This window comes from Oncorhynchus masou, chromosome 12 (assembly GCF_036934945.1).
Source record: "Oncorhynchus masou masou isolate Uvic2021 chromosome 12, UVic_Omas_1.1, whole genome shotgun sequence".
Lineage (NCBI taxonomy): Eukaryota > Metazoa > Chordata > Actinopteri > Salmoniformes > Salmonidae > Oncorhynchus > Oncorhynchus masou.
This window is the reverse complement of record NC_088223.1, coordinates 6,086,868-6,113,047: the sequence shown is the minus strand read 5'-3', so window position 1 is coordinate 6,113,047 and position 26,180 is coordinate 6,086,868. Positions and strand designations below refer to the sequence as shown.

General features: G+C 45.7%; 1 protein-coding gene across 2 annotated transcripts; it reads left to right on the top strand.

The window, feature by feature from the left end:
• Positions 1–9,737: 9,737 nt before the first annotated feature.
• On the top strand, positions 9,738–23,577 carry zbtb8b (zinc finger and BTB domain containing 8B). 2 transcript variants are annotated; one of them, XM_064979481.1, is made up of 5 exons: positions 9,738–9,837; positions 10,447–10,634; positions 10,890–11,823; positions 12,577–12,755; positions 16,490–23,577. In XM_064979481.1, the coding sequence occupies exons 2-5, from the start codon at positions 10,461–10,463 to the stop codon at positions 16,859–16,861; spliced, it is 1,659 nt and encodes a 552-aa protein (XP_064835553.1). In that variant the 5' UTR covers positions 9,738–9,837; positions 10,447–10,460; the 3' UTR covers positions 16,862–23,577. The 2 variants fall into 2 exon arrangements, with proteins under 2 accessions (XP_064835553.1, XP_064835554.1); XM_064979482.1 differs by lacking the exon at positions 9,738–9,837 and adding an exon at positions 9,851–10,135.
• Positions 23,578–26,180: the final 2,603 nt, after the last annotated feature.

The window sequence follows — 26,180 nt, the reverse complement described above, 5'->3', positions numbered from 1 at the left end:
GAGAGAGAGAGGAGAGAGAAAAGAGGAGAGAGAGCAAAGAGGAGAGAGAGAGAGGGAGAGAGAGAGGAGGAGAGAGAGAGAGAGAGAGAGAGAGAGAATAGGAGAGAGAGAAGAGAAGAGAGAGGAGAGAGAGAGAAGAGAGAGAGGAGAGAGAAAAGTGGAGAGGGAGAACAGAAGAGAGGAGAGAGAGAGGGAGAGAGAGCGGAGGGGAGAGAGAGAGAGAGAGAGAGAGAGAGAGAGGAGCGAGAGAATAGGAGAGAGAGAAGAGGAGAGAGAGGAGAGAGAGAGAAGAGAGAGAGGAGAGAGAAAAGTGGAGAGGGAGAACAGAAGAGAGGAGAGAGAGAGAGAAAAGTGGAGAGGGAGAGAGAGAAGAGAGAGAAGAGGAGAGAGAGAGAGAGAGAGAGAGAGAGAGAGAGAGAGAGAGAGAGAGAGAGAGAGAGAGAGAAAGGAAAGAGAGAGAAAGGAGAGAGAGAGAAAGGAGAGAGAGAGAAAGGAGGAGAGAGTGTGAACCGAGAAGACTAAAGAGCTAGAGATGGGTTTTGATGTCTGTCTGTGTTGGGAGTCCTAACAGTCTGTCCATGTAAAGACCCAGCAGCATTATGTAGTATGGTATTCACCCACCTTGGCACTTTTCCTAGTTGTTGCCTTGCAACCCGGATTTAAAATGGATTTTTGGGGGGTTTGTATCATTTGATTTCGACAACATGCCTACCACGTTGATGATACAACACATTTTACATTGTGAAACAAACAAGAAATAAGACAGAAAAACAGAAAACTTGAGCATAACTATTCACCCCCCCCCCTCCTCCAAGTCAATACTTTGTAGATCCACCTTTTGCAGCAATTACAGCTGCAAGTCTCTTGGGGGTATGTCTCTAAAAGCTTGGCACATCTAGCCACTGGTATTGTTGTCCATTCTTCAAGGCAAAACTGCTCCACCTCCTTCAAGTTGGATGGGTTCCGCTGGTGTGCAGCAATCTTTAAGTCATACCACTGATTCTCAATTGGATTGAGGTCTGGGCTTTGACAAGGCCATTCCAAGACATTTCAATGTTTCCCTTTAAACCACTGAAGTGTTGCTTCAGCAGTATGCTTAGGGTCATTGTCCTGCTGGAAGGTGAACCTCCGTCCCCATCTCAAATCTCTGGAAGACTGAAACAGGTTTCCCTCAATAATTTCCCTGTATTTAGCGCCATCCATCATTCCTTAAATTCTGACCAGTTTCCCTGCCGATGAAAAACATCCCCACAGCATGATGCTGCCACCACCATGCTTCACTGCGAGGATGAGAGTTTGCGCAGACATAGCGTTTTCCATGATGACCAAAAAAGCTACAGTTTAGTCTCATCTGACCTTTTTCCATATGGAAATTATGGACCTTTTTCCATATGTTCTCGGGGTGATGAGAGGTGTTGGGTTTGCGCCAGACATAGCGTTTTCCTGGAAGGAAGGCAGGAAGGCAGGAAGGAAGGCAGGAAGGAAGGAAGGAAGGAAGGCAGGAAGGAAGGAATCTTTTCCTTGATGGCCAAAAAGCTCAATTTTAGTCTCATCTGACCAGAGGACCTTTTTCCATATGTTTGGGGAGTCTCCCACATGCATTTTAGTAAACACCAAACGTGGTTGGTGGCCCTCTTTTGGCAGGTTTGTTGTGGTGCCATATTCTTTCCATTTGTTTAATAATGGATTTATAGGTGCTCTGTGAGATGTTCAAAGTTTCTGATATTTTTTTTACAACCCAACCCTGATCTGTACTTCTCCAGAATTTTGTCCCTGACCTGTTTGGAGAGCTCCTTGGTCTTCATAGTGCTGCTTGCTTGGAGGTGCCCCTTGCTTAGTGGTGTTGCAGACTCTGGGGCCAAGAACAAGTGTATATATACTGAGATCATGTGACACTTAGATTGCACACAGGTGGACTTTATTTAATCTTGATACTCCCCATCCCGGATCCGGGATCGTGAATAAAGCCTCAGGCTCATTAGCATAACGCAACGTTAACGATTTCTGAAAATCGCAAATAAAATGAAAATAATGCGCCTGCTCTCAAGCTTAGCCTTTTCTTAACAACACTGTCATCTCAGATTTTCAAAATATGCTTTTGAACCATAGCAAATGACTAATTTGTGTAAGAGTATGCTAAGCTAGCTTAGCATTTTGAGTAGCATTTAGCACGCATTGCAGTTCGTGGAAGCCTGCTTTCCCCTCAGAATCGCATGGAAAAATACCAGCAGCTGAAAAAGACGCACCAATTTCGACGGAGGACACCGGGCGGACACCTGGAAAATGTAGTCTCTTATGGTCAATCTTCCAATGATATGCCTACAAATACGTCACAATGCTGCAGACACCTTGGGGAAACGACAGAAAGGGCTGACTCACTCCTCTCGCATTCACAGCCATATAAGGAGACAATGGAAAACAGAGCCTCAAAAATCCTGCTCATTTCCTGGATGCCGTTTCATCTTGGTTTTGCCTGTAGCTCCCGTTCTAGGGCACCCACAGACAATATCTTTGCAGTTCTGGAAAATTCAGAGTGTTTTCTTTCCAACGCTATTAATTATATGCATAGTCGAGCATCTTTTTGTGACAAAATATCGTGTTTAAAACGGGAACGTTTTTCATCCAAAAATGAAATTGCGCCCCCAGAGTTTCAAGAGGTTTTAACTAATTATGTGACTTCTGAAGGTAATTGGTTCTCCAGATCTTATTTAGGGGCTTCATAGCAAAGGGGGTGAATACATATACACACACCACTTTTTTTTTTTTTTTTTTTTGAAACATGTTATGTTTTTCATTTCACATTTTGTCTATTACATGAAATCCAAATAAAAATCAATTTAAATTAGTGGTTGTAATGTAACAAAACAGGAAAAAACGCCAAGGGGGATGAGGGGGTTTTCTCTCTAAAGAGGGGGGTCTTCTCTCTAAAGAGGGGGGTTTCCTCTCTAAAGATGGGGGTCTTCTCTCTAAAGAGGGGGGTTTTCTCTCTAAAGAGGGGCCTCTTCTCTCTAAAGAGAGGGGTTTTCTCTCTAAAGAGGGGGGTTTTCTCTCTAAAGAGGGGCCTCTTCTCTCTAAAGAGGGGGGTTTTCTCACTAAAGAGGGGCCTCTTCTCTCTAAAGAGGGGTGTCTTCTCTCTAAAGAAAGGGGGACTTCTCTCTAAAGAAGGGGGACTTCTCTCTAAAGAGGGGGGTTTTCTATCTAAAGAGGGGGACTTCTCTCTAAAGAGGGGTGTCTTCTCTCTAAAGAGGGGGGGGACTTCTCTCTAAAGAGGGGGACTTCTCTCTAAAGAGGGGGTTTTTCTCTCTAAAGAGGGGGACTTCTCTCTAAAGAGGGGGTCTTCTCTCTAAAGAGGGTGGACTTAACTCTAAAGAGGGGGTTTTCTCTCTAAAGAGGGGGATTTTCTCTCTAAAGAGGGGGACTTCTCTCTAAAGAGGGGGGTTTTCTCTCTAAAGAGGGGGGTTTTCTCTCTAAAGAGGGGGATTTTCTCTCTAAAGAGGGGGGTTGTCTCTCTAAAGAGGGGGACTTCTCTCTAAAGAGGGGGGTTTCTCTCTAAAGAGGGGGTTTTCTCTCTAAAGAGGGGTGTCTTCTCTCTAAAGAGGGGGTTTTCTCTCTAAAGAGGGGGTTTTCTCTCTAAAGAGGGGGACTTCTCTCTAAAGAGGGGGGTTTTCTCTCTAAAGAGGGGGGTTTTCTCTCTAAAGAGGGGGGCTTTCTCTCTAAAGAGGGGGATTTTCTCTCTAAAGAGGGGGGTCTTCTCTCTAAAGAGGGGGGTCTTCTCTCTAAAGAGGGGGGTTTTCTCTCTAAAGAGGGGGGTTTTCTCTCTAAAGAGGGGGATTTTCTCTCTAAAGAGGGGGGTTTTCTCTCTAAAGGTGATTCGCTCTGAAGAGGAGAAGAAGTCTATTCAATAATTCACACACACACACACACACGCATACACCAAACACACACTAACACACACACGCGCCAAACACACACACACACACGCACACGCACACACAAACACACACGCATACACCAAACACACACACGCACACACACACCCACACGCACACTAACACACACTAACATACACACACACACGTACCAAACACACACACACGCACACACATACACACACCAAACACACACACACATACACACACGCACACACACATACACGCATGCGCACGCACACACACACACACACATATACACACACGCACACACACACACACACACACACACACACACACGCATACACACAAACACACACACACACACACACACACACACACACACACACACACACACACACACACACACACACACACACACACACACACACACACACACACACACACACACACACACACACACACCACCGCTGCCTCCTCCATGTTTGATCACTGTTTCGTCTCTCTGGAGCCCCAGTCTGAATTCCTTCCTATCATTCTGGGATAATTCTAACGTTTCACGGTACATATGAGACAGCGAACGCCACCACCACGGTCCAGGGGCCTCTCCCCCTCCTCCTCCATTGTCTCTGGTCTTTAATCAGGGCCTCTCTGTGGTTGAGCCTGACGTGATGCGTTGTCTCCGCCTGGGAAAATACCTCGGGCCCTAAGTGTCTGTTAGGAGATGTAACAGAGAACACAGGGACTGCGAGGGATACTGTGTGTGTGTTTGTGTGTAGTGGCATGTGTGTGTGTGGTGGCGTGTGTGTGTGTGTGTGTGTGTGTGTGTGTGTAGTGGCATGTGTGTGTGTGGTGGCGTGTGTGCGTATGTGTGTGTGTGCATGTGGTGGCGTATGTGTGTGTGTGTGTGTGTGTGTGTGTGTGTGTGTGTGTGTGGTGGCGTATGTGTGTGTGTGTGTGTGTGTGTGTGTAGTGGCATGTGTGTGTGTGGTGGCGTGTGTGCGTATGTGTGTGTGTGCATGTGGTGGCGTATGTGTGTGTGTGTGTGTGTGTGTGTGTGTGTGTGTGTGTGTGGTGGTGTGTGTGTGTGTGTGTAGTGGCGTGTGTGTGTGTGTGGTGGCGTGTGTGTGTGTGTGTGTGTGCGTGTGGTGGCGTATGTGTGTGTGGTGGCGTGTGTGTGTGTGTGTGTGTGTGTGTGTGTGTGTGTGTGTGTGTGTGTGTGTGTGTGTGTGTGTGTGTGTGGTGGCGTGCGTGTGTGTGTGTGTAGTGGCGTGTGTGTGTGTGGTGGCGTGTGTGTGTGTGTGGTGGCGTGTGTGTGTGTGTAGTGGCGTATGTGTGTGTGGTGGCGTGTGTGTGTGTGTGTGTGTGTGTGTGTGTGTGTGTGTGTGTGTGTGTGTGTGTGTGTGTGTGTGTGTGTGTGTGTGTGTGTGTGGTGGTGTGTGTGTGTGTGTGTGTAGTGGCGTGTGTGTGTGTGGTGGCACACTATCTGTTCTTGGACATCACAGATGTGATTTTAGGATGTGATTTTAGGATGTGATTTGAAGCCTCAGGGGTGAAGAACACATCGGTAGGATTAAGAAGGGGTGTTCTGATCGTTACCATGGTAAAATCTGTCAAAATCTGTTTAGGCTTTGATCGATCAATCAATTGATCTGTGATGTCCGGTTTTTTTTTTTACACATACATTGATTAGAAAGTAATAATCGGCAACATAACAGATAATCTTATTGATGATTAAGACACTTCATCTGGGGAAGAAGACATAGAACACAATGCTCGTCTGGAACAAAGACTGGTCACAGTCTATAAACTACAGACCTGAGATGGAAAGAAACACTGACATTCTGCAAACAGACCTGGAGAGAAACCAGGATCAAGGAACCAAAGAACCTGCCTGAGGTCATCTCAGTTCTGCCTGAGGTCATCTCATTTCTGCCTGAGGTCATCTCATTTCTGCCTGAGGTCATCTCATTTCTGGCCCAGGTCATCTCAGTTCTGGCCCAGGTCATCTCAGTTCTGGCCCAGGTCATCTCAGTTCTGTCCGAAGGTCATCTCAGTTCTCCCTGAGGTCATCTCAGTTCTGCCTGAGGTCATCTCATTTCTGGCCCAGGTCATCTCAGTTCTGCCTGAGGTCATCTCAGTTCTCCCTGAGGTCATCTCAGTTCTCCCTGAGGTCATCTCAGTTCTCCCTGAGGTCATCTCAGTTCTCCCTGAGGTCATCTCAGTTCTCCCTGAGGTCATCTCAGTTCTGCCTGAGGTCATCTCAGTTCTCCCTGAGGTCATCTCAGTTCTCCCTGAGGTCATCTCAGTTCTGGCCCAGGTCATCTCAGTTCTCCCTGAGGTCATCTCAGTTCTCCCTGAGGTCATCTCAGTTCTGCCTGAGGTCATCTCAGTTCTCCCTGAGGTCATCTCAGTTCTCCCTGAGGTCATCTCAGTTCTGTCTGAGGTCATCTCAGTTCTCCCTGAGGTCATCTCAGTTCTCCCTGAGGTCATCTCAGTTCTCCCTGAGGTCATCTCAGTTCTGCCTGAGGTCATCTCAGTTCTGCCTGAGGTCATCTCAGTTCTCCCTGAGGTCATCTCAGTTCTCCCTGAGGTCATCTCAGTTCTCCCTGAGGTCATCTCAGTTCTCCCTGAGGTCATCTCAGTTCTGCCTGAGGTCATCTCAGTTCTCCCTGAGGTCATGTCAGTTCTCCCTGAGGTCATCTCAGTTCTCCCTGAGGTCATCTCAGTTCTCCCTGAGGTCATGTCAGTTCTGCCTGAGGTCATCTCAGTTCTCCCTGAGGTCATCTCAGTTCTCCCTGAGGTCATCTCAGTTCTCCCTGAGGTCATCTCAGTTCTGCCTGAGGTCATCTCAGTTCTGCCTGAGGTCATCTCAGTTCTGCCTGAGGTCATCTCAGTTCTCCCTGAGGTCATCTCAGTTCTGCCTGAGGTCATCTCAGTTCTGTCTGAGGTCATCTCAGTTCTGCCTGAGGTCATCTCAGTTCTCCCTGAGGTCATCTCAGTTCTGACTGAGGTCATCTCAGTTCTCCCTGAGGTCATCTCAGTTCTGCCTGAGGTCATCTCAGTTCTCCCTGAGGTCATCTCAGTTCTGCCTGAGGTCATCTCAGTTCTCCCTGAGGTCATCTCAGTTCTGCCTGAGGTCATCTCAGTTCTCCCTGAGGTCATCTCAGTTCTCCCTGAGGTCATCTCAGTTCTGCTGTGTTGGGATGTATTTCCCAGGAGACCGTTGGGTCTAAGACTCTGAGTTTTCCCTGACTGTCTGAACTGGCCAGGAGTGGCTCACGGTCCTACTGGTTATAACTAGGATACAGAGTCATTCCTCTGTCCAGTAAGGTCACATGGTTAGGAACAACTCTGGTCTCCTAGCTCTCTAGGGTGGGAGAAGTATCCTCCATCAGGGATAGAGACCTACCTCCATCCATCCATCCCTCCATCCCTCTATCCCTCTCTCCCTCCATTCCTCTATCCCTCTATCCCTCCATTCCTCTATCCCTCCATTCCTCTATCCCTCCATCCCTCTATCCCTCCATCCCTCTATCCCTCCATTCCTCTATCCCTCCATCCCTCTCTCCCTCCATCCCTCTATCCCTCCATCCCTCTATCCCTCCATCCCTCTCTCCCTCCATCCCTCTCTCCCTCCATCCCTCTCTCCCTCCATTCCTCTCTCCCTCCATCCCTCTCTCCCTCCATCCCTCTCTCCCTCCATCCCTCTATCCCTCCATCCCTCTCTCCCTCCATTCCTCTCTCCCTCCATCCCTCTCTCCCTCCATTCCTCTCTCCCTCCATCCCTCTCTCCCTCCATCCCTCTCTCCCTCCATCCCTCTATCCCTCCATCCCTCTCTCCCTCCATTCCTCTATCCCTCCCTCCCTCCCTCCACACCTACATCCCTCCATCCATCTCTCCCTCCACTTGGTCACACACCAGAGTGGTGGTTTACACTGGGTTATATTAACCAATCAGCATTCAGGATGAGACCCAACCATTGTATAATGGGTTATATTTAGGTTTATGAGCTTGAAGGGAGTTGTTATGGGGCTCCATAAATTAGATTTTCAAAAGGGTTATGGAGGCCTGATGTACGCCTATTCAGTGGTGTCCTCAGGCCCACCACCAAGCCTGTGTGTGTGCGTGCGTGTGTGTGTGTGTGTGTGCGTGCGTGCGTACGTGCATGCGTGCGTGTGTGTGCGTGCCAGCGTGTATGTGTGTGTGTGTCTTTGTGTTCTACCCAGTTAACCACGGGAAAATCTCTACAACAAATAAGAAGTCCACCGCCCAGTCGAACCCGGGACCCCTCGGGGGTGTGAAACTCCAGAGGGTTGTTAGTGGATTAGGCTGAAAGGGTGCGGTTGGTTCCTCAAAGGAACTATTTGTTTACTTTCGCTCTGTCCTAAAACAAAAAAGGGAACTCGTTTTACTCCGGAACAACACAGGCAAATAAACATGCATTCCTCAAAGGACCATGTAGGCAAGCGCCTGAGGAGGGCGTGACGTAGGGCGCGAGGTAGGGCGTGACGTAGGGCGCGAGGTAGGGCGTGACGTAGGGCGCGAGGTAGGGCGTGACGTAGGGCGCGAGGTAGGGCGTGACGTAGGGCTTCAGGGCGCAAGCTGCCTGCGGTAGGAAACAACCATTTGGCGCTGGTGTAGGTCTGACAAGGTATGGAGTTCAGCTTCCTAACCTATCAGAATGGAGAGAGTTCAGCTTCCTAACCTATCAGAGTGGAGAGAGTTCAGCTTCCTAACCTATCAGAGTGGAGAGAGTTCAGCTTCCTAACCTATCAGAGTGGAGAGAGTTCAGCTTCCTAACCTATCAGAATGGAGAGAGTTCAGCTTCCTAACCTATCAGAATGGAGAGAGTTCAGCTTCCTAACCTATCAGAGTGGAGAGAGTTCAGCTTCCTAACCTATCAGAATGGAGAGAGTTCAGCTTCCTAACCTATCAGAGTGGAGAGAGTTCAGCTTCCTAACCTATCAGAATGGAGAGAGTTCAGCTTCCTAACCTATCAGAATGGAGAGAGTTCAGCTTCCTAACCTATCAGAATGGAGAGAGTTCAGCTTCCTAACCTATCAGAATGGAGAGAGTTCAGCTTCCTAACCTATCAGAATGGAGAGAGTTCAGCTTCCTAACCTATCAGAATGGAGAGAGTTCAGCTTCCTAACCTATCAGAATGGAGAGAGTTCAGCTTCCTAACCTATCAGAATGGAGAGAGTTCAGCTTCCTAACCTATCAGAATGGAGAGAGTTCAGCTTCCTAACCTATCAGAATGGAGAGAGTTCAGCTTCCTAACCTATCAGAATGGAGAGAGTTCAGCTTCCTAACCTATCAGAATGGAGAGAGTTCAGCTTCCTAACCTATCAGAATGGAGAGAGTTCAGCTTCCTAACCTATCAGGCAGTAAGGTGGAGCTATTTTTTATGACTATCTACCAACCCCTATCCAATCCCTTTGGATCTGAAGACCCTAGGCAGTTACTCAGGAAATGTCTCACTGACATCGTGTGTATTTTGCCCAACATTTATAAACTGCAATAACTACATTTCAGAACTGTAGACAATTGAGATGGAATGAACCCCATCCCTGTTTACCAAACAGGTTGAAGAGAAACACAAGCAACAACGCCTATTTGCACATAATAGGATCATCACGCGATTATATTGTGGACTAACACAGTGATTTTCTGCCCTCTGGTGATGATAAATGCAACCTACAGGCTACATCTTTAAAAGCCCACCCCAGTCGAGTTTTATATGATGTGATTGGCTGATCGCCACTCTTAGACGCCACATGACATTTCTCTCGTATCTCATTGGTCGAATCTTGTGACTCTCACACAGAATGGAGAAATGAGGAAGTGGGTTGTTGTTGTGGTTAGCTAGCTAGCTAGCTGCTGAGGCTACAACAATTTATCCACCAGTGTGTTAACTTTCGACTCATTTCAAGGTTTAGTCAGGTATCGTAGTTTTTATACTTGTTTTTAAATGTTTAAATTTTATGTTCATTTGTACGGAATGTTTGATAAATGTTACGCTAGCTAGCTGACAGAGTATTCTAGCATAGATAGCTGGGTTACTACTATTGTATTCTAGCTAGCTACAAAATATAGCTACTTCTACATTTGTGATTCTACAAAAGGTACTGGAGACGATGGAAAAACCTTTCTCCTCGCGAGCTACTATCGCTTTAGTTTAGAGATTTCTCCTCAGAGCCTTTCTGTGGTTATCAGTTGTGGATCTTCTCTGCAAGGCAAGGTGAGGGTGTAGTTAGTTGTAGACAGGGGTCACATGAATGTAGTGCATCAGGAGGTCAAAGGACTGGGGTGGAAGGTTGAGGAGCGTGAACTGGCTGAGGGGTTTGTTTACTAGTACATAGGCAGCCCTATGCTTTCTACATCTCTCTCTCTGCTCACCCTCTTTCTCTGTCTTATCTCACATTGCTATCTCAATCCCTCTCATTCTGCCCCTCTCTCTCTCTTCCCCCCCATCTATATAATCTAATTGTATCTATCTATCTATCTATCTATCTATCTATCTATCTATCTATCTATCTATCTATCTATCAGAAGGAATTGTGGAGATGGAGGTGTCAGGCTACCAGTCCAAGCTGCTGTGTGAGCTCAATGAGCAGCGGAAGAGAGACTTCTTCTGTGACTGCAGTATAGTCGTGGAGGGGCGGGTCTTCAAGGCCCATCGCAACGTTCTATTCGCCGGCAGCGGCTACTTCCGAGCCCTATTGGTCCACTACCTACAGGTGAGTCGTTTTATTAAGTTGGACGTGGGATTGATACAAAATGTGTAATTAAGGAGCCTGTGTATTATTTTACTAGATGCTTTCACGTGTTTAAAAAGAGAGGTCAATTGATAATGCTATAGTAACCCAGTTGGCCCATGGCACTCCTGTGGAAAGGACACTGGTTGAGTAAACTCTGATCTAAGTGCTAATCTAGTGTTATAGCCTGTTTACAATATACTTTACTTCCTTGAATCTCTCCAACACCCTCCTCAGGACAGCGGGCAGCACCACAGTACAGCCTCTCTGGACATCGTGACGGCCGAGGCCTTCTCCTCCATCCTGGACTTCCTGTACTCGGGCCGACTGGACCTGCGCAGCGACAACGTCATCGAGGTGATGTCAGCGGCCAGCTACCTCCAGATGACCGACGTGGTCTCCTTCTGTAAAGGCTACATCCGCTCCTCTCTGGAGATCTGTAACAGGGAGAAAGAGAGGGATAGAAACAAAGAGAAGGAGAGAGACGGTCCGGCTGACAGTGGAACCACAGCCATGCCACCTCCCTCTTCCACCTCCTCTGTAACTCTTCCTTCGTTGTCACTAGAGGGAGTTACTCATGTACGTTCAGAATCCTCCCCTTCCACTGTCACAGACCCCCCATCCTCGGCAGCAGCCCTCCCCAGGGTCCCCACGCCCCCCGGCCCTAGCAGAGACTCTGAGAGCGACTGCAGCTCCAGAGGGGAGTTCCCATCTCATATTGTTGGGGGCCGGACTCCACACGGACACGGAGACCATGTGATGAACCCCCTTTCCTCTGGCTTGACCCTAGAACTGGTGCGCCCCAAGATCGAGTACGACCCCGATGACGAGCCCGAGGAGGGGTCTCCCGATACCAAAGACCTGACGTTGTTTATGGGACCCCCCCTCCACACCCACCACCCAGACCACCTCCATGACAGGCTGGCGTCCTCCAGCCCTTCCCCCAGCAGCGAGCGCTCCTCCCTGGGCTTCGGGGGCTGCCACGCCAGGCAGTTCATGGATGTGCTGTTGAGAGGCGGCTCCAGCCCCCACAGGGACAGAGGGGAGCAGGGCCAGATGTTTGCCCAGGGAATGGGCCTCTGGGGTGGGGGAGGCAGGGTGGATGAGGGTCTGGGGATGGGTGGGTCGTCTATCATGGAGATACAGAGCGACTGGTACGGAGAGGACACAGGTAATGACATTCAGTTAGTTTTATCTCTATAAGGTTTTATATGAAACTTTAGTTTCTTCTTGTTTCTTTTTTTTTTTCTTGCCACAGTCAGGCTTTGGTTTAGGGACCAGAGGGTTTCTTTCTACTTTCATGACAAGAAGATTTGCTTTTAAAAAAGACCAAATTGTGACATTATATTAACTTTATAATATCGACTGAGGGACTTATTAATGCTACAGGTGCTTGGTGGTAACAGTCTGTATAGTTTATTGTTTAATTTTTATTTTTCCTTTATTTAACTAGGCAAGTCAGTTAAGAACAAATTCTTATTTTCAATGACGGCCTGGGAACAGTGGGTGAACTGCCTGTTCAGGGGCAGAACGACAGATTTGTATCTTGTCAGCTTGGGGGTTTGAACTTGCAACCTTCCGGTTACTAGTCCAACGCTCTAACCACTAGGCTACCCTACTTTCCCCCCCTACAGGTGCTTACTGGTAACAGTTTGTATAGTTTATTATTGAATTGACTTTCCTCTCCTACAGGTGCTTACTGGTAACATTTTGTATAGTTTATTGTTGAATTGACTTTCCCTCCCTACAGGTGCTTACTGGTAACAGTTTGTATAGTTCATTGTTTAATTGACTTTCCTCTCCTACAGGTGCTTACTGGTAACAGTTTGTATAGTTTATTGTTGAATTGACTTTCCTCTCCTACAGGTGCTTACTGGTAACAGTTTGTATAATTAATTGGTGAATTGACTTTCCTCTCCTGCAGGAGATGGCTTGTTAGTGCCGGTGAAGCTCCACAAGTGTCCGTTCTGCCCGTACACCGCCAAGCAGAAGGGCATCCTGAAGAGACACATCCGCTGTCACACTGGAGAGAGACCCTTCCCCTGTGAGACATGTGGCAAGAGGTTCACAAGGCAGGAACATCTACGCAGTCACTCACTCAGCGTAAGAGAGAGAGAGTGTGTGTGTGTGTGTCTGGTGTCTGGTGTGTGTGTGTGTGTGTGTGTGGTGTGTGTGTGTGTGTGTGTGTGGTGTCTGGTGTGTGTGTGTGTGGTGTCTGGTGTGTGTGTGTGTGTCTGGTGTGTGTGTGTGTGTCTGGTGTGTGTGTGTGTGTGTGTGTGTGTGTGTGTCTGGTGTGTGTGTGTGTCTGGTGTCTGGTGTGTGTGTGTGTGTCTGGTGTGTGTGTGTGTGTCTGGTGTGTGTGTGTGTGTGTCTGGTGTGTGTGTGTGTCCGGTGTCTGGTGTGTGTGTGTGTGTCTGGTGTGTGTGTGTGTGTCTGGTGTGTGTGTGTGTGTGTGTGTGTGTGTCTGGTGTGTGTGTGTGTGTGTCTGGTGTCTGGTGTGTGTGTGTGTGTCTGGTGTCTGGTGTGTTTGTGTGGTGTCTGGTGTGTGTGTGTGTCTGGTGTGTGGTGTCTGGTGTGTGTGTGGTGTCTGGTGTGTGTGTGTCTGGTGTGTGTGTGTGTGTCTGGTGTGTGTGTGTGTGTGTGTGTGTCTGGTGTGTGTGTGTGTGTCTGGTGTCTGGTGTGTTTGTGTGGTGTCTGGTGTGTGTGTGTGTCTGGTGTGTGTGTGTGTCTGGTGTCTGGTGTGTGTGTGTCTGTGTGTGTGTGTGTGTGTGTGTGTGTGTGTGGTGTCTGGTGTGTGTGTGTGTGTGTGTCTGGTGTGTGTGTGTGTGTGTCTGGTGTGTGTGTGTGTGTGTGTGTGTCTGGTGTCTGGTGTGTGTGTGTGTCTGGTGTGTGTGTGTGTGTCTGGTGTGTGTGTGTGTGTCTGGTGTTTGTGTGGTGTCTGGTGTGTGTGTGTGTGTGTGTGTGTGTGTGTGTGTGTGTGTGTGTGTGTAAATATACAAAGACAGACATTGATCTTTTGTAATGGACCATCTCCCCTTCTGTCATCGTGGTTCTTCATCATGAGGACATCGTGGTCATGTCTGTGTGTTTACATGTCATTGGGTTCTTCATCATGAGGACATGATTTGAGCCAGTCAGTTGTGTTGTGACAAGGTAGGGGTGGTATACAGAATATATCCCTATTTGGTAAAAGACCAAGTCCATATTACGTCAAGAACAGCTGAAATCAGCAAAGAGAAACGACAGTCCATCATTACTTTAAGACATAAAGGTCAGTCAATCTGGAACATTTCAAGAAATTTGAAAGGGTGGCTACTTTGAAGAATCTCAAATTTGAGATATATTTAGATTTGTTTAACACTTTCTTTTGGTTACGACATAACCCTGGAATGAGTCGGTGTTCTAACACTTTTGACTGGTACTGTATCTCTGACCACCATCCAGTCCCAACCTTCAGTTCCCCTCAACCCCTCCCATCTATCTCTGACCACCATCCAGTTTTCAACAGAAGTTCTGAACCTTTCCATTCTCATAATTTCTACAGATTGTACATTTAAATTAATTTGCCATTTTATATTAAAATTATTATTATAATATGGAACAATTGTTTAAGGTTTTCAAATCACCCAGCGGCGCTATCTGCAGAGTTAGCTCCAGGTAAATGTTGTCCTTCTTCAACCATTCCTAAACCTGCCTCCAGAAACAAGCTACATATGGACAGTACCAAAACAAGCTACATATGGACAGTACCAAAACAAGCTATATATGGACAGTACCAAAACAAGCTACATATGGACAGTACCAAAACAAGCTACATATGGACAGTACCAAAACAAGCTACATATGGACTGTACCAAAACAAGCTACATATGGACAGTACCAAAACAAGCTACATATGGACAGTACCAAAACAAGCTACATATGGACAGTACCAAAACAAGCTACATATGGACAGTACCAAAACAAGCTACATATGGACTGTACCAAAACAAGCTACATATGAACAGTACCAAAACAAGCTACATATGGACAGTACCAAAACAAGCTACATATGGACAGTACCAAAACAAGCTACATATGGACTGTACCAAAACAAGCTACATATGGACAGTACCAAAACAAGCTACATATGGACTGTACCAAAACAAGCTACATATGGACAGTACCAAAACAAGCTACATATGGACAGTACCAAAACAAGCTACATAAGGACAGTACCAAAACAAGCTAGTTTTAATGACTCCAAGCGACAGTTGAAGTGGGAAGTTTAAAACTAGTTTTTTTCAACCACTCCCATAAATGTCATATTGACACATTGAAAATCTCCTCCCAACTAATTTGCAACCTGTATGGTTCAGCTGAACATTTTCTTCTCCCTTCTACTGGTTGCTTCCAGTTTTTGCCGTAAGGCTACAATCAATTAGTTGTAATAATAGAAATCAATTAGTTGTTATACATTTTGATATACTAGCTGTTAACTGACAACTCCACCAGTCCATATTTATGATATCATTAACAAAGATTATAAAACTATTTAAAATATATTTTTCCCAAAATTAATATAAATATATTTTTAAATCAATTATTATGTTTAACCATTATATTTGATTGTAATATTTGTTATGTCTTTCTTGGTGGACCAAAACTGAAATTTACAACCAGATTTTTATGGATTGTTTTAAAAATAGCGAATATTTTGGGAGATGAGTTCCTTTTCAAATAACTGAAAGTGAGAGGTTGTAATCTGAATAAAGGGAAAAGGTCATTACTGAACACGGGGTGAGTCATTCTTACTAATCTACTAGAGAACCAGTTAGGATTTAATTACAACTTCTGTATGACTGAAGCCTTTAGTGAGCTTCAATGCTTTAATCAATTCAGCCCTCTTGTTTTCATTATATAACGGAGTCTTTGTGTGTAGATGTGTGTGTGTGTGTGTGTACTGATTGATGTTTACATGTCTTTGTCTCTGATACCCAGGTGTGTGTGTGTGTGTGTGTGTGTGTGTGTGTACTGATTGATGATAACATGTCTTTGTCTCTGATACCCAGGTGTGTGTGTGTGTGTGTGTGTGTGTGTGTGTGTGTGTGTACTGATTGATGATAACATGTCTTTGTCTCTGATACCCAGGTGTGTGTGTGTGTGTGTGTGTGTGTGTGTGTGTGTGTGTGTGTATATTGATGACGATGTTTACATGTCTTTGTCTCTGATACCCAGGTGTGTGTGTGTGTGTGTGTGTGTGTGTGTGTGTGTGTGTGTGTGTGTGTGTGTGTGTGTGTGTGTGTGTGTGTGTGTATATTGATGACGATGTTTACATGTCTTTGTCTCTGATACCCAGTGTGTGTGTGTGTGTGTGTGTGTGTGTGTGTGTGTGTGTGTGTGTGTGTGTGTGTGTGTGTGTGTGTGTGTATATTGATGACGATGTTTACATGTCTTTGTCTCTGATACCCAGGTGTGTGTGTGTGTGTGTGTGTGTGTGTGTGTGTGTGTGTGTGTGTGTGTGTGTGTGTGTGTGTGTGTGTATATTGATGACGATGTTTACATGATTCTGTCTCTGATACCCAGGTGTGTGTGTGTGTATATTGATGACGATGTTTACATGATTCTGTCTCTGATACCCAGGTGTGTGTGTGTGTGTGTGTGTGTGTATATTGATGACGATGTTTACATGATTCTGTCTCTGATACCCAGGTGTGTGTGTGTGTGTGTGTGTGTGTGTATATTGATGACGATGTTTACATGATTCTGTCTCTGACACCCAGGTGTGTGTGTGTGTGTGTGTGTGTGTGTGTGTATATTGATGACGATGTTTACATGATTCTGTCTCTGACACCCAGGTGCACCGTTCCAGTTGGCCCGTGGTTTGTAAGGGCTGCAGACAAAGCTTCACTGGAGCTCTGTCCCACGGACTGAAACGCTTTGGCCTGTGTGACAACTGCACCTGTGTTACGACCACGGGCCACGACGACTCGCCTCCCGCCCACATCAACCTCGACGGCCAACCAGAGGCCATGGAACGCGGGGACGGAGACAGTGATTGGCCCAGGTTCAGGGATGATGCTGATGACATGGAGGCCGGGGGAGGGAGTATAGAGGACCTGGGGGAGAAGGGGAGACCACACGGACGACTGTCGGAGATCCCGTCCACAGTGGACATGAAGGAGAGGAGACAAGGAAAGGAAGGATTTAACTTTCAGACACAGTTTTAGTCCTGCAGTCTTCCTCCCCCAGTGGTTTAATTAGGGGAACAATCCAAGACTGAGACAGAGGTTAACTTTGTCTTGGCTACTATTTTTTTAACGAAAATAACTGTGGAACAGAATCAGAACCGCATGACCATAAGAGGACTGGGTTGTCCCTAGGAGAAAGACGTTGCGTTGTCCCTCGGAGAAAGACGTTGCGTTGTCCCTAGGAGAAAGACGTTGCGTTGTCCCTAGGAGAAAGACGTTGCGTTGTCCCTAGGAGAAAGACGTTGCGTTGTCCCTCGGAGAAAGACGTTGCGTTGTCCCTAGGAGAAAGACGTTGCGTTGTCCCTAGGAGAAAGACGTTGCGTTGTCCCTAGGAGAAAGACGTTGCGTTGTCCCTAGGAGAAAGACGTTGCGTTGTCCCTAGGAGAAAGACGTTGCGTTGTCCCTAGGAGAAAGACGTTGCGTTGTCCCTAGGAGAAAGACGTTGCGTTGTCCCTAGGAGAAAGACGTTGCGTTGTCCCTAGGAGAAAGACGTTGCGTTGTCCCTAAGAGAAAGACGTTGCGTTGTCCCTAGGAGAAAGACGTTGCGTTGTCCCTAGGAGAAAGACGTTGCGTTGTCCCTAGGAGAAAGGTATTGCGTTGTCCCTAGGAGAAAGACGTTGCGTTGTCCCTAGGAGAAAGACGTTGCGTTGTCCCTAGGAGAAAGACGTTGCGTTGTCCCTAGGAGAAAGACGTTGTGTTGTCCCTAGGAGAAAGACATTGTGTTGTCCCGAGGAGAAAGGTATTGCGTTGTCCCTAGGAGAAAGACGTTGCGTTGTCCCTAGGAGAAAGACGTTGCGTTGTCCCGAGGAGAAAGACATTGCGTTGTCCCTAGGAGAAAGACATTTTGTTGTCCCGAGGAGAAAGGTATTGCGTTGTCCCTAGGAGAAAGACGTTGCGTTGTCGCTAGGAGAAAGACGTTGCGTTGTCCCGAGGAGAAAGGCATTGCGTTGTCCCTAGGAGAAAGACATTTTGTTGTCCCGAGGAGAAAGGTATTGCGTTGTCCCTAGGAGAAAGACGTTGCGTTGTCCCGAGGAGAAAGGCATTGCGTTGTCCCTAGGAGAAAGACATTTTGTTGTCCCGAGGAGAAAGGTATTGCGTTGTCCCTAGGAGAAAGACGTTGCGTTGTCCCTAGGAGAAAGACGTTGCGTTGTCCCGAGGAGAAAGGCATTGCGTTATCTGTCGTGTCTTTGGCATCATTAAAGTGAACACTTATTTTATCAAATCAATTCTCTGTAATTATTATTACGTGATTAAACTAATCATGTAAATGTAATTAACTAGGAAGTCGGGGCACCAAGGAAAATATTCAGATTACAAAGTTATAATTTTCCTGATCTAACTTTCAGATATTTTAATACCTGATCAATTAGTCTTCTAATAATGAATTATTCTTTACCTCGTGTCAGTCTCATACATCTGAGAATCTGCACGAACCCAGCCTTCACTATGAATCATCCATACATCAGTTGTCTTAATCAGTTATTTACTAACTAACTAATCACAGAAATGCATAAACAAACCAACAGTAGCTATGGTTACAAGGAAATGATAGAGGAGGTTCCCTAGTGGGCTGAGCCGATATGACAAAGGGAAGTGGGTGTGGACAAAGGGAAGTGGGTGTGGACAAAGGGAAGTGGGTGTGGACAAAGGGAAGTGGGTGTGGAATGCAAAAATAGTCACTACACAGTTGATAATTATATTAATTTAAATGTTATAGTTTTTTTCTCAATTGCTAAAACACAATTTCTGAGACCTTGCTCTGTTTCCTGAAAACATTAAAACACAAAACCTCCTCTTCATCAAAACCTCCTCTTCATCAAAACCTCCTCTTCATCAAAACCTCCTCTTCATCAAAACCTCCTCTTCACTGCACTATTTACATAACCTCTGACTCCTCTCGCAAAATGAAACATTCGCCCCAAAACAGCTTTACCTGTTGTTCAGAATCAAACACTGCTCTCAAATCATAAACAAAGTGATCAAAATGATATACACTCTCAAGCAGTCAGTAAACAATACACCGAAAAATAGAAAACACATCGTTCAAATCATACAATTCTCAGGGAGAAGTACATTTTTTATCAAAAAAAAAAATATTCATATTTTTCCGTCATTGTCTTTTGATGAACGAAAACATGTTCTATCATAGTAGCTCAAAATGGATCATAAATTACTGCTCTGCTTTGCTCTTTGCAATTTTGTTTTTTGTTCTTCCTCCTCCTTGTACCCCTATTTTTACAGTACTGTACCCTGCATCGCACAAACTTGTCTTTTGTCTCTGTCATACTGTAATTCTTGTTCTTTGTTGATATGAACCTGCAACCAGTCAAAATCTATTGAGCAGTCAGTACTGTTAATAAATGGAAAGCACAATGTTCAGGGCCATACAATTTGTTCATACAATTTGTCCATGGTACAGTATACAGCCTACAATGTGCTGTACTACAGTATACAATACTACAAGGGACAAAAATCAAAGGAGTAAACATGTGATCAATGTGCTTCTTCTTGTCTTTGGGCTGGGTCAGGCCAGAGCACTTCGTCGGCATCACAAGTAACATTGTCCCTCCTGAGGCAATGGGGGAAGAAGCCTCTTGTGTGCCGTGTCCAGCCCTGACATGATTCCTCACCTATATCACCACAGGCTAAATCCATGGCTTGCAGCAGATTTACTCTGGTGTAGGGTTGTCTATCATACACTTTCCATCTCCAAGAGGAGAAAATCTCCTCAATCGGATTCAGGAAAGGCGAGTATGGAGGGAGGTACAAGTTCATAAAATGCCCATTGATGTTAAACCATTCCCTTACCTGAGCAGCTCGGTGGAAACTGACATTGTGGGAATGGGATTCTCATTTAGCTCTTGACCCTGCTGCTCAAATAAAACATCTCTTAGAAGGTGCTGGGTGTTATATGGCCCGAGTGTAACATGGTGATGTAGAACACCATGGTTGCTGATAGCAGCACAGACTGTGACATTGCCACCTCGTTGACCAGGGATTTCAACAATGGCCCGCTGTCCAATCATGTTTCGGCCTCTCCTTCTCCTCTTTGTTAGATTGAAGCCTGCTTCATCGACAAAGATGAACTCATGGGGTCTGTCCAAGGATTCCAAGTCAAATATTGTCTGTGTTGAAATAAAATATACTGTATGTAGGATTTTGTAAGTCAGACAGAGACAGGGCTATACTGTAGAGTACAATTAGGCTTCTGATTCACATGTGTGTTACCTTTATTTAACGAGGCAAGTCAGTTAAGAATACATTCTTATTTTCAATGATGGCCTGGGAACAGTGGGTTAGCTGCCTGTTCAGGGGCAGAACGACAGATTTGTACCTTGTCAGCTCGGGGATTCGAACTTGCAACATTTCGGTTACTAGTCCAATGCTCTAACCACTAGGCTACCCTGCCGCCCCATACATTGTATGTACTGAAGAGTAATGTCATTCACATATAGTATGTGTTAGTACTGTAGACAATCTGGATTACAGTAAATGTTTCTGAATGTACACTTACTTGCACATACTGAGCACGCAGTTCTTTCACCCTTGGTGAGTTGCGCTCAGAAAGTTCTCTGTTTACTTGTTTCATTCGCATCCTGTTACGATGGAGGACACGGTCAATGGAAATGCTGACACCGTCGATTCCCTGGAAGTGTGTGTTGTCTTGTATCAGTCGTTCCTGGATTTCTCTGAGTCGTATTGCATTATCTTGAAGGACCATGCCAACTATAACGGCCTCTTGCTCCCGAGTGAATAGAGCTGTCCTTCCACCTGCATGTGGCAGCCTTGCAATTCTACAAAAAGTGGTTGTGCAGTTACAAAACATATTCATGCAGTACAATACATACAGTGATTAACTTTACAAATGTCTATTGAAACAGCTGCATATAGTGTAGTACAGTAAATATGCAATTACAACAATACAGTAGTATACTGTACCTGGTCTCTTCTCTGAGTGTCCTGACTATGGTGGACACAGAACATCGGCTCAAATTGGGTTGCACTCTGAGACCTGCTTCCCTCATTGTCAGTCCATGGACAAGAACATAGTCTTTAACTGTTGCTCGAATTTCATCAGATATTTCCACTATTTCTCTTCCTCTTCGTCCTCCTCTTTCTTGCCCTTCTTCCTCCTCGTCGCCCACCTCGCAAATGCACTCGTCCTCGTCCTCTCACATTGTTTCTTCTATCCATTCTCAGACTTTCTCCTTTCCACCTTCAACATCCTGTTTGCTCTCTGAACTAGCTTATATTGGTTGTGTCGCATCATTTGAAACAGGTTAAATCAATTTTGATTGGTTGTGTTCAATCAATGACATGTGTTCTCTATTTGTATTTGATTGTTGCCACTTGTGTTTACCAGTATGGAGGACATGTGCATTAGAGTGCAGAATGTGTTTTGAGAATGAGAATGTGTTTAGAGTTTTGCTGAAAAGTCTAAGTGAGATCTGCTGATGGTGTTTTACCATGTGAAATGGTTTAAGGTATTGACAACAGACTGCATAATTAGCTAAATGAGTCCAGGCAATTGAGAACTTTGTTCAGCCAATGGGATTTAGTGTTTTAACACTTGAGAAAAACTGTAATCCTTTGCACGTGAACACTCACTCGTTCGGGAATAATTGCAATCGGTATATATTTACGCTCAGTGTGTCGTCGTGATCTCTGTTGGAATTGTCAGTCTGTCTGTTGGAGAGTTCATCTGAGCGTCTCTCTCTCTCTCTCTCTGCTTCCCTGAAGGCCTTCGTGGTTAGAATGGATACCTCAGAGCACCATTCAATAATGTTCTTATAGAATAGATGTTTCAGCGGTTGTCGGTCTTCGCATCCGCAGACTAGTAACGATATTCTGTCAATCGATAGTTTCAGAGTTGAACCATTTCCAGCCGTGTAGCCACGTGGTATGGTTAGGAATTCAACAACCATTACATCCTAAATGTTTAGCTTAAACTGAGATTTTTGTGGTCTCGAGGATTTCTTCAGGTGGGGGTTTTATTCGTAACAGTAGAAAAGGGCTGTCCCATGATGCCAGATCATGCCTGTGTTCATGGGGGTCGTGGCCAATGACTTAGTTCAACTTTACAGGGAATACAATTCTCTCACATTAACGGTTTAACATAGCATTACATCATTTCACAAATAGTTTAATCTTTACTCATTCATTTTATACAATAATTAGATGCAAGCCTCATAACGGAGGCTCCTGTATAAACAGAGTTATGGTGACTGTATTGTCTTTCATAATAAGGTCACAAACATGAAAGAAAACGTACCGGGTCGTAGCTGGCTTATCCACCGACCGTTTTACACATTCTCCAAAACATGGACATTGTTCAGTTCTCACGTTCTGTGATATAGAATGAGCAAAATAACTTCTTCTACGTCTCTCTTTCTGCATGGTCAGGGGGGAGAGAGTCTCCTCCAGGCATGTACGACCTGAGATAACAGAACCTGGGTGTAGGAGAGAGAGAGAAGCCACGGTCTATACCCAGAAAGGACCACGTCATGAGATGTCCCTAGGAGAAAGACGTTGTGTTGTCCCTAGGAGAAAGACATTGTGTTGTCCCTAGGAGAAAGACGTTGTGTTGTCCCTAGGAGAAAGACATTGCGTTGTCCGTAGGAGAAAGACATTGCGTTGTCCCTAGGAGAAAGGTATTGTGTTGTCCCTAGGAGAAAGACATTGTGTTGTCCCTAGGAGAAAGACATTGTGTTGTCCCTAGGAGAAAGGTATTGTGTTGTCCCTAGGAGAAAGGTATTGTGTTGTCCCTAGGAGAAAGACATTGTGTTGTCCCTAGGAGAAAGGTATTGTGTTGTCCCTAGGAGAAAGGTATTGTGTTGTCCCTAGGAGAAAGACGTCTCTTCTACTTGGTTTTGGTGGCACAATGCATCAGGTGATGATACGCCATGGCAGCCTGTTCTCCATGGAAACAGCAGGTGTCTTGTCCTCAACATCCTCATCAACATAAGGGCGGCAGGGTAGCCTAGTGGTTAGAGCGTTGGACTTGTAACCGGAAGGTTGTGAGTTCAAATCCCCAAGCTGACAAGGTATAAATCTGTCGTTCTGCCCCTGAACAGGCAGTTAACCCACTGTTCCTAGGCCATCATTGAAAATAAGTATTTGTTCTTAACTGACTTGCCTGGTTGAATAAAGGTAAAAAAAAAAACTCCATGCAAAGGATGTGTCGCGCTGCATGAGGCAAAAGTTGGGACTGGTTTTCTGATCCGTGCCCCTACATTGTTTTTTTTAAGGTATCTGTGACCAACAGACGCATACCGTGCTTCTACACCTGGGTTTCTGTACAGCACTTTGAGATATCACCTGAGGTACAAAGGGCTATATAAATACATTTGATTTGATTTGATATCTTAATTCCCAGTCATGTGAAAATCCATACATTAGGACCAAATTGATTTAAATTGACTGAGTTCCTTATATGAACTGTAACTCAGTAAATTGTTGCATGTTGCGTTTATATTTTTGTTCAGTGTATATTTCCGGATGTTGTGTATCTTTGACAAGGAAAGTAAAAAAAAAAAAAAAAATCAAAACAGACTTTGTCCAAAAAATGTTGTTCTCTTGTCATTATATAATAATATAATGCAATTATTCCGGGTGTTAAATTGAGCGGCTGGACAGTGAATTGATCCACCTCCATATTTCTGTACTGAATTAAATATGACCACGACCTTTTAAAACCATGTCTTTATTTCCCAAACACAATTCAACACATTCACAATCACTTTTTTTTCTTGTCTATGTAAATCGTTTGAAGCATTAGTTTAACACAGTCTTTAACACCAAACAAACACTTTGTATTTTTAACATAGGCTGGGTTGTTACCACGTAAACCAGTGATAATGCATTACACCAGGGAAGAAAACACTCACATTGGCTCCACTTGCTACTGGTTCAACCTCCACATTGACTCTGTACCGTAACACCCTGTATATAGCCTCCACATTGACTCTGTACCGGTACCCCCTGTATATAGCCTCCACATTGACTCTGTACCGGTACCCCCTGTATATAGCCTCCACATTGACTCTGTACCAGTACCCCCTGTATATAGCCTCCACATTGACTCTGTACCAGTACCCCCCTGTATATAGCCTCCACATTGACTCTGTACCGGTACCCCCTGTATATAGCCTCCACATTGACTCTGTACCGGTACCCCCTGCATATAGCCCCCACATTGACTCTGTACTGGTACCCCTGTATATAGCCTCCACATTGACTCTGTACTGTAACACCCTGTATATAGCCTCCACATTGACTCTGTACCGGTACCCCCTGTATATAGCCTCCACATTGACTCTGTACCGGTACCCCCTGTATATAGCCTCCACATTGACTCTGTACCAGTACCCACCTGTATATATCCTCCACATTGACTCTGTACCAGTACCCCCTGTATATAGCCTCCACATTGACTCTGTACCAGTACCCCCTGTATATAGCCTCCACATTGACTCTGTACCAGTACCCCCTGTATATAGCCTCCACATTGACTCTGTACCGGTACCACCTGTATATAGCCTCCACATTGACTCTGTACCGGTACCCCCTGCATATAGCCCCCACATTGACTCTGTACTGGTACCCCCTGTATATAGCCTCCACATTGACTCTGTACTGTAACACCCTGTATATAGCCTCCACATTGACTCTGTACCGGTACCCCCTGTATATAGCCTCCACATTGACTCTGTACCGGTACCCCCTGTATATAGCCTCCACATTGACTCTGTACCAGTACCCACCTGTATATAGCCTCCACATTGACTCTGTACCAGTACCCCCCTGTATATAGCCTCCACATTGACTCTGTACCGGTACCCCCTGTATATAGCCTCCACATTGACTCTGTACCGGTACCCCCTGCATATAGCCCCCACATTGACTCTGTACTGGTACCCCCTGTATATAGCCTCCACATTGACTCTGTACTGTAACACCCTGTATATAGCCTCCACATTGCCTCTGTACCGGTACCCCCTGTATATAGCCTCCACATTGACTCTGTACCGGTACCCCCTGCATATAGCCCCCACATTGACTCTGTACTGGTACCCCCTGTATATAGCCTCCACATTGACTCTGTACTGTAACACCCTGTATATAGCCTCCACATTGACTCTGTACCGGTACCCCCTGCATATAGCCCCCACATTGACTCTGTACTGGTACCCCCTGTATATAGCCTCCACATTGACTCTGTACTGTAACACCCTGTATATAGCCTCCACATTGACTCTGTACCGACACCCCCTGCATATAGCCTCCAAATTGACTCTGTACCGGTACCCCCTGTATACAGCCTCCACATTGACTCTGTACCGGTACCCCCTGTATATCGCCTCCACATTGACTCTGTACTGTAACACCCTGTATATAGCCTCCACATTGACTCTGTACTGTAACACCCTGTATTCAGCCTCCACATTGACTCTGTACCAGTACCCCCTGTATATAGCCTCCACATTGACTCTGTACTGTAACACCCTGTATATAGCCTCCACGTTCACTCTCTACCGGTACCCCCTGCATATAGCCTCCACATTGACTCTGTACCAGTACCCCCTGTATATAGCCTCCACATTGACTCTGTACCGGTACCCCCTGTATATAGCCTCCACATCGACTCTGTACCAGTACCCCCTGTATATAGTCTCCACATTGACTCTGTACCGGTACCCCCTGCATATAGCCTCCACATTGACTCTCTACCGGTACCCCCTGTATATAGCCTCCACATTGACTCTCTACCGGTACCCCCTGCATATAGCCTCCACATTGACTCTCTACCGGTACCCCCTGCATATAGCCTCCACATTGACTCTGTACCGGTACCCCCTGCATATAGCCTCCACATTGACTCTCTACCGGTACCCCCTGCATATAGCCTCCACATTGACTCTCTACCGGTACCCCTGCATATAGCCTCCACATTGACTCTGTACCGGTACCCCCTGCATATAGCCTCCACATTGACTCTACTACACCTGTTGTATTCAGCATTTCACTGTGAGGTCTACTACACCTGTTGTATTCAGCATTTCACTGTGAGGTCTACTACACCTGTTGTATTCAGCATTTCACTGTGAGGTCTACTACACCTGTTGTATTCAGCATTTCACTGTGAGGTCTACTACACCTGTTGTATTCAGCATTTCACTGTGAGGTCTACTACACCTGTTGTATTCAGCATTTCACTGTGAGGTCTACTACACCTGTTGTATTCAGCATTTCACTGTGAGGTCTACTACACCTGTTGTATTCAGCATTTCACTGTAAG

What these genes read in the sequence shown, in the direction of transcription:
- zbtb8b (XM_064979481.1), top strand. Translation starts at nt 10,461, where the DNA reads ATGGAGGTGTCAGGCTACCAGTCCAAGCTGCTGTGTGAGCTCAATGAG. An exon ending in CTGGTACGGAGAGGACACAG is followed by an intron (nt 11,824 to 12,576) that starts GTAATGACATTC and finishes CCTCTCCTGCAG; the next exon opens with GAGATGGCTTGTTAGTGCCG. An exon ending in TACGCAGTCACTCACTCAGC is followed by an intron (nt 12,756 to 16,489) that starts GTAAGAGAGAGA and finishes TCTGACACCCAG; the next exon opens with GTGCACCGTTCCAGTTGGCC.